The 8,743-nt window shown below is 40.6% G+C and overlaps 1 protein-coding gene across 1 annotated transcript in view; it reads right to left on the bottom strand.

The window, feature by feature from the left end:
• LOC110205577 (tyrosine 3-monooxygenase-like) overlaps positions 1-5,621 on the bottom strand; it is a 53,653-nt gene extending 48,032 nt beyond the window's left edge. Inside the window, exons 1-3 of the mRNA XM_020982273.2 lie at positions 5,490-5,621; positions 4,216-4,390; positions 2,544-2,632 (exon numbers count right to left, since the gene is read on the bottom strand). Of these exons, the coding sequence (XP_020837932.2) occupies positions 2,544-2,632; positions 4,216-4,390; positions 5,490-5,621 (396 nt within the window). The remainder of the gene's footprint in view (positions 1-2,543; positions 2,633-4,215; positions 4,391-5,489) is intronic.
• Between the last annotated feature and the right edge of the window lie 3,122 nt (positions 5,622-8,743).

The raw sequence follows: 8,743 nt of genomic DNA on the forward strand, positions 1-8,743 counted from the left end.
CATTTCCTATGGCCTTTTCACAAACACTTCAGTTCCTTCCCTGAGAAGATACTCTACTGCCCCTTATCTCGTCTGAAAAAGAGACAGTCTAGTATTTTAATATCTTGGACTTAGTTTGGACATTGATGAATATGTAATATCATCAGTGTAATTGGGAGAGAGAGGTTAAACGACTAAAGTATCAGATATTTGAACCCAGGTCTTCCTGACTCCAAGTCCCAAACTCTATCCAATACATACAAAATTCATCCCTGTGAATTCATCCATATTTTTTTTGACTTGCACAATGCTTGTCAATGTTCTACCATAGCTCCTCCACAGAAGATCTATCTAACATGCTGATGGCCTTTAGGTCTTCTTAAATTCTATGGTTATTAGAGTACAGCTTAAGTAAATTCTATACATGTGTTTTAGGAAGGATATTGGGTGAGTGGGAGAGTGGCCATAGGAGACCAAATTTTGGTCACACGACCATAGGATAAAAAATTTAGAGCTCAGTATAAACATTGATTGTGAATTATGGGCATAAATTGTCATTGTCTTATGACTTGAGATGATTTATCTTTGGAATGCGGACTGGAAGGATGTTGCTGCCTTTAACAGTATTAGGAAAGTTAGGAGTGGGAAAGTTAGGGGGAAGGAGAATGAGTTCAGTTTTGGACATACTGAGTTTGAGATGTCTATTGGATATACAGTTCAAGATATCTAAAAGGCAGTTGGAGATATGAATCTGGAGGTTATAGCTGGATAAGTATATCTGAGAATCAGCAGCATAGAGATGCTAACTAAATCCATGGGAGCTGATGAGATCACCAAGTGAAATAGTATAAAGGGAGCAGAGACAGAACCCAATGGGCCCTCTATGGTTAGCAGGAATGACCTGGGTGAGGTCCCGGCAAAGAGGAATAAGAATAAGCATTCTGATAAGTAGGAGGAGAACCAAGAGAGAGTTGTGTCCTGCAAATCTAGAGAGAAGAGAGTATCAAGGAGAAGAGAGTGATCAATGGTATCAAAAGCTGCAGAGAGGTCAAGAAGAATTAGGATTGAGAATAGCTACTGGGGACAGGCCTTAGTGGAAAAGGTAGCATCATCCATGATGGCCTACGAGGTAAGACACTGATTTGCACTATGGTGCTGTGTGAAATGAAAAGGCAAGTCAACAAACATTTTTAATTGCTTATTATATTCTGGATACTTTGATGTGTATGGAAACAGCATTGGATTTGGAATTAGAATCATGGATCATGGATTTACAGCTGTAATTGTCCCTATTGGTCCAAAGCCCTTATTATACACATGAGGAAACTGAGGCCTATGGAAGTGGGCCTCTTACTGTCTGTATAAACCTTGGGCAGATTTGTAAAGACCTTGGTTATTTGTAAAATTTAAAGTGTTCAACCAGAACCAGAAACTCTTATTTTTTTGTATTGCGGACCTCTCTGGCCATCTGATGAAATCCATAGATCCCTTCTCAGGATAACGTTTTTAAATTCATGTAATAAAATACAGAGGGTTACAAAGAAAGCAAATTATATTGAAATAAAGATATATATTTTACACATCCAAGTTCCAATTCATGAGCCTGCTGAAATCTATCCCTTGAAGATCCATGGACATCAAGATAAGAGCCCCTGCACTGATCAGTTTCTAAAGCCCCTTCCAACTCAAAGTTCTGTGATCCCACCTTTGGAACCAGACATTTTTCAACATAGCAAGCTCAGCTCATTTTTGTGAATCATAGGTCACTTTCTTACCAACAAAGGTGAGAACATCTTTGTCTGGACCAGTTACATCCTGTAGAGTTGTATAGTGGGAAAAGCATTGGACTTGGAGACATGGGTTTCAGACCTAGCTTTGCCACTGACTAGTTTGTTGCCTTGTATAAGTCACTTAATGTTTCCAAGCCTCAATTTTCTCATCTTTAAAATGAGGAAAGTGAAAATAACAATATCTAGCCTTTATATGGTGCTTTAAGGTTTGCTTTACACATACTATCTAATTTAAGCATCATAACAGTGCTCTGAGACAGACATTCTTTTTTTCTCCCCATTTCACAGGTGAGGAAACTGAGGTTGAAAAAATGAAGTCCTTTGCCCAGGATCACACAGCCATTAAGCATCTCAGGTGAGTTTTGATCTCAGGGTTTCTGGACTCCAGGTCCAACACTCTATCCACACCTTCAAGCAGCTTCAACTCCAAGTAATCTTACCTCACAGTGTTGTGAGATAATAGTTAAAATTTTTTATGTATTAGAGAGAGTTTGAGACTTGGAGTCAGGAAGACCTGGGTTCAAATCTCTGATACTTAGTCACTTAACCTCTCTCTAGTTCAGCTTCATCATTCATAAAATGGGGATAATAACACCCACAGTACAAATCTCAAAGGACTGTTGTAAGGACTGCAGGAGAGAATAGATAGAAAGTGCTATGTAACTCTCATTTCCAAGGATGTTAAATCTAAAAGGTAAGGAAGTGAATTGTACCCAGCCCATCATACCGCAACAAAAGTGATCATACACATTTAAGACAGGGTGTTTGACTTACTGGGTGATCATGGTTCAAGTTGGGTTCAAACCTGGTAACCAAGTGATGGCATTTGTCAAGGTCTTGAGTCTTCTTTGGGAACCAAGGGACTGTATGGGGAAAAAAAGTCAAACGTCCTTTTATTGGAAAGAAAGGGGAGGCTTTCTGAATGTAGGAGAAAAAAGACCCAGCAAATAGTAATGTAGATGGTCAAAGACCCAGCAATTATATGTATAAGGCTTGTACTACCAGATTGTTATAAAAAATGCTCCTAAATTAGCTAGATACCTATCCCTTGGGACAGCAGATTTCTTGTATTCAGGAAAAGAACATTTTAACATAGGTAGTATGTATGTATGTATATATGCATATGTATATGTGTATATATATATACACATGTATGTGTGTATATACATGCATGTGTATGTATGTGTGTATATACATATATATGTGTATATAATATATATTATATTATATATATACTGGAGCTAATGAGCCCTCTGGGCTTTTATTCTATTCCCATTTGCTCCCTTTTAACCTGGTCTGTTTCGTATATACTTTCAACAAGTAAAATCTATGTTACTTTGAGGGATTCCCAAATGGTCCCTCCAAATAGTGGTTTACCTCTACCTGAGCTGGAGAGGTGAGGTCTTTATTGTTTTTTGTTTGTTTTGTTTTGTTTTGGCTAGGCAATGGAGTTAAGTGACTTGCCCAGGGTCACACAGACAGTAAGAGTTATGTGTCTGAGGCCAGATTTGAGCTCAGGTCCTCCTGAATCCAGGGCTGGTGCTCTATCCACTGCGCCACCTAACTGCCCCAAGGTGAGGTCTTTAACAAGAAATTCTCTTGACATATTTTGGACTTCAATCATTCCTGATGCTGTTTCAGATGCCACCACACACACACACACACACACACACACACACACACACACACACACACATACCCCTTAGACCTTGAAAAGCGTTTGTTTTTAAACTCTCCAGATGCATTCATCATTTAGTGTTTTATATCTATGTTTATATCTTATTCCGTCTCTGAGGCTGTAAGTTCCATGGACAGAGATTATAATTAAACTTTATTTCTCCTCCTTTTCTCCTACCCCTCAGAACCTAGCAGGTACTCTAAGACCTGTAACTAATCATTTTTTGCCTCAGGGAAATGGCATGAAATGCCTTCAATTAAATGCTTAAAGACAAATTAATTTGAGGGAGGTCATAGAACATCATCTTGTGGGAAGCAGAAGGAGACAGACACCCCTGGAGATAGGTCCTTTGAGTGAAGAAAGATATTGAAACAGGATAGGGCAGACTGGGGAAGAACTCTTCAGGTGTGTAGCTCTATGGTGAGGGCAGCAATATGTCAGCTCCTAATTTTGCCTAATAATTCTTGTTAACTAGGTGCTGTCAGCTGCAACTACTCCGCTGAAGGGCTGCAAGCATTTTCAGTGGCCTATATATATTGGTGCCCTGGGGGAAGGGGGAGGTAAGCCCTAGCTGCCACATCCAAGGTTATACAAAGTAGACACCTAATAAATGTTTTTAGAATGAAGAAAGAAAAGAGTGGGTCTGCGGGAGGAGCCAAATGATAGCAGAGATGGTAAAAAAAAAAAGTGGAGAATCCAGGTACTTGTATCCTTATGTCTGGCCTTGCCTACTGAGCTGATGAAGAAAAGTATGGAAGCCCTACATACCTCTTCCTTCCCAGTGAATTTTTACATCCTCAGCCACTTTCCTCAAGGAGCTGATGAGCAGACTGATGCTCGAGTTATGGATTTCACACCTCATAAGAACTTCCAGATGGTGCGAAGGGTTTTTGGCGTTGGAGGCGGGCCTGGTTTCTAGATGGTGGATTTTAGTTTCAAAGGACTGAGAAGAAGGGAAGAAAAGCATCTGAGAAATTCTGATAGCTGAAAACAATGAGTCATTTAATAAACATGCATCTACACTAACCCGGAGAGCTTCGTTATTGTTGCTGTTTAAACTCTCGGTTCAGGTAAAGAACTCAGATTTCCCTCCCATCCCCCTGCCCCCCCCATCAAGCTTCCAACATGTGCATTTCCATTTTAAGATAAAATAGAATTAACAGAAACAGTTTAAATTCTGTTCCCTTCTCCCTGAAAAAAAAATGGTTCATTCTCTCCCTTCCCCAGACTAGCTGTATGAAAAAGGGGATGGAGGAGGAGCCATCATACATCCTGCAGGATACCCCCAATCCTTCTCCATTGACCACTCCCATTACTAAGCAGTTTACACAGTGGTGACATGTAACCTCAATGAATAGACTTCCATTCCAATGTACCAGAACCCTGCTGAATTTCTTTCATGGGTGAAACTGCTCCCCATGGATATAAATGGGAAAGGTGAACTTCTATGGTTTCCAGTCTCAGATAGACCCTCTGGAAGAGCACTCTCCTAATTGGAGGGAAAGGAGCATTTTCTTTATTTTCTTACTCCTCTTCCCCAAAACATTCAGGAATGATCACGGGAACCAGAGAAGGAATTTCCCATCCTGCTGAGTTCCAACAAGAGGGGCCATGATTATGGGATGGAAAGTATAACCCTACAGGGAATCTCCTCTGAAAGTCTCATTCCCAGAAATGACCAGACCATTCCAGACAAGCACCTGACCCTGCTATCTGAAGGCCTGGGAGCAGGTATTCTGGGTTTTGTCATGTTGTTTGACCTAGATGGCTAGAGGGAGACAAGAAAGAGCAAAAAAGGTCAAGGCGGAGATGAGATTTGTAACTGATAGTAAATTAGTTGGAAAAGGAGATTATATATTGAAAATAGACAGGGAAAGGGAGTTAAAGGAGAATGTTAGTAATTTAATGTTGAAAATTAAGGGGAACTGTAAGACATTCAAGAGAAGAAAGAGCTTAACTTTCTTCAAGCCGTATGCTTCTGAGTTTCTTGACCAAATTTCAGCAAGGATTTTGTAGTCCCTCTAGGTGGAAATAATCAATACCTCAAAGACTTGGGCAGCCCTTGACAAACCAGCCTTCCCAAGGGAGAAGAGTATGGTTATCTCTGCTCTGCCTTCTTCTCCCTCCCATTTAGCAGCCTGGGGATGGGTACAGGGGGCTCCAGACTCCTCCATGCTACCATCCTGTCCATTTCCTCTCCTTGGTGGGAAGGGAGGGGAATGGGAGTGGGAGACTTCCATCTTCATGGAACAGCAACACCTCAGACTTCACTCAGCAGACCCAGCAGTTGATCTAGGAGGAGAAGAGAATCTGGTGAAAAGTAGCTCCCCCTGCTTCCTTTCCTCAGCCTGTTTGGATTGGCTGGGCTGAGCCCTTGTGGGAAGCCAGAAGGTGAGGACTGTCCTTGGTGCTGAAAGGCAATTGGCCGTAGAGAATGGAATTTATAAAGAGCTTGGCCCCCACCTCCAACTACCCAGAGCCAGGCTTCGGAGGAGGGAGGTGGGGCTGGGGCTCTCTACCTTGGTGATCTGAAAGTTTCTTTTCATGTTTATCCCTGTGCCTCACCTCCCTCTGAGATCTTGGGACTCTCCAACTTAAAAGAGATAGGTGATTTGGACTGATAAGCCCCCACTGATCATTTCTTCAATTCTCCCCCAAATCTTGCTCCTTTTAAATACAAAGCAAGGATTCTTAACCCTTTTTTATATCACGTACCCTTTTAACAGTCTGGTAAAGCCTATGAGCTCCTTTTCAGATGTTTTTAAATACATAAAAGTAATGATATGATTATAAAAGGAACCAATTAATATAGAAATGCAGTCATCAAAATATTTTTTTTTTCTTGAAAAGCATTTTGTAGAACTAAGGTAAAGAACCTCAGCTGAATAGAGGGCTGCTAAATTACTGGAATGGATTACTGGATTCAGTGTAATTTGAGTCAATTCAAAAACCAATTGTTGAAATATCTACTATGTACCAGATCCTGTGCTAGGTTCTGGAAAGGGGTTTGGGGGAGGTTAAAACAATGCAGCCCCTGTCCTCAACATGAATTTAGATCTGGAAGGAATCCTCATTTAGCCCAACACTCCCCTGTTTTCCAGAGTAGGAAATTGAGCCCCAGGGTGTTTGAGTGATTAGTACGCAGTCAAACAGATAAGGGGAATGGGTGGACAGAGACAGCATTTAAACCCAGCTCCTTTGACTCCAATTCCAGTACCATACTGCTCCCACCTCAGGCTTTAGGAGTTTTATATCCCTGACCTCATCTAAATCATAGCCAGCCATCAGAAGATGACTTCTCTCAAGACCTACCCACAAGTTGCATTGCTCTGTGGTCAGGGAATGGTTTGTAGCCGTATGGCACCATAAAAATATATTACAAGCACATATGGATTGCTTCTGTTCCTAAAAATGAAAAGCATTTTCTTAGAAACAATACCCTGTGAGTCAGTTCAGATTTGCAGCTCAGACTTTCTCCTAAAAACTGGCCAATATTGATTTATGTTTCACTGTCGTTGCAGTTTGGGTTGTCCTGTATCACCAAGCATTTGTAGTCAGTTTTCTTCTTGGGCTTAACTTTGTGTCTATACTCTCTATACCCTATGTCTACCTAAGACCCAGCACCCCGGGCAGCATTAAGCTGGGAAGACAGTCTGACTGGTGTGTTCCAGGTTGGAAGATTGAAAAACTAGCCCATCTTTCCTTGGTGTGATTGAGATGTTTTCTCTGCATTTTTGAGGCTGGAGAGAGAGGCTAAAATGTGATTATGTCTATACTTGGTCATTTGTAATGCTCTAAGGTAAGGATTCTTAACCTAGGATCTGTGAATTTGGGTTTTTTTGTTTGTTTGCTTTTGTTTGTTTGGTTTTTTGTTTTCTTAGGCAATTGAGGTTAAGTGACTTGCCCAGGGTCACACAGCTATTAAGTGTCAAGTGTTTGGTCTGAGGTCACATTTGAACTCAGGTCCTCCTGACTTTAGAGCCAGTGCTCTATCCACTGCACTACCTAGCTGCCCAAATTTGTTTTTTTTAAATGTATTTGATAGTTAGATCCCAACATAATTGGTTTCCTTTGTAGTCCTATGTACTTTATTTTATGCATTAAGAACATTATTCTGAGAAGGGAGTCCCTAGGCTTCATCAGGTTGACAAAATGGCGCACGACATTAAAAAAATAATAATGAGTTGCTGCTGTTAGGCAATGTTGGCTTAGGAATTTTTAAAATTGTCACTTTCTAGCATTAAACTTTTTAGGAAACTTTTCACTCTGCAACCTGCAAATATTTCATTGTTAGAAGTGGGTATAGCTCTGACTAGGCTCTTGCTTTTTGAGAGGGTATGAGTTACAGCTGCACAAGTGAACAATTCTCTGTCCTAGAGGTAAGCACGAATAATAGCATGATGTCTGTTGGGGTGTGGAAATAAAGAGAGAGTAGTTTCCCTTAACAGTGAATAAAAAATTACCTTTCCATTTTCTATTTGCTAGAGGCTTTGTTGGAGAAGGGGAGACTGTTACAGTTAAAAATCTCTGCTTCCTCTAAACCTTGATTCTTTAATCCTCTTAAACCAGATCATTTGTATGCATTTGTTACCAATATTCTCATTCTTCTCATCTTGTCATTGTTGCTATTTTGACAATTAACAAATATTTATTTAGTAACTACTTTGTGCAGAGCATGGTGCAAGGCCCTCGGGAAAATATATCATTGAGGTAAAACTCCACCCTTCACTGTTCCACCAGCAATATATTAACATGTTTGTTTCACCATAGTGTATGCACATTGAATTTTGTCATCTTAATATAGTTGCCAGTTTGGATATTAAGTGGAAGAAAAGCTTTGAGCCTCCTCTTATGAAGCTATAGCATCATTTTTCTAAGTTCTTATATGAGACTATATGAGGAGAGCACAAGCTCTGGATCCCATTAAGTGGGGAAGGCTCAAGACCAAGTTGGCTAAATCTTCAGAGCCTCCTTGCTGTTAGCCTTGGGATGCTGGGGTTCCCCAGCACTGTCATACTATCTACTAAAAGGCTACCATTTCACTGTCCCAAATGACAGAGGTCTTTCAGTGGGAGCCCAGAATGGAGGGTTCCCATGCCAATAAAAATGGGGATATCTGATGCATGGGAGCATTAGCCATTGCCACGTCAGTATCTCATCTTACTCCCAAAGCAGGATCATTGTCGCTGCAAACCGTCTGTGTGGTCAGGAGACAGAAGGAACTGATTTTATTTGACCTACAAATGAAGAGTCAAATCAAAATAGGTGATGCTAGTGAATAAGAAGAGGGAAGTTT

This window comes from Phascolarctos cinereus, unplaced genomic scaffold (genome assembly GCF_003287225.1).
Source record: "Phascolarctos cinereus isolate Bilbo 61053 unplaced genomic scaffold, phaCin_HiC Scaffold_1;HRSCAF=81, whole genome shotgun sequence".
Lineage (NCBI taxonomy): Eukaryota > Metazoa > Chordata > Mammalia > Diprotodontia > Phascolarctidae > Phascolarctos > Phascolarctos cinereus.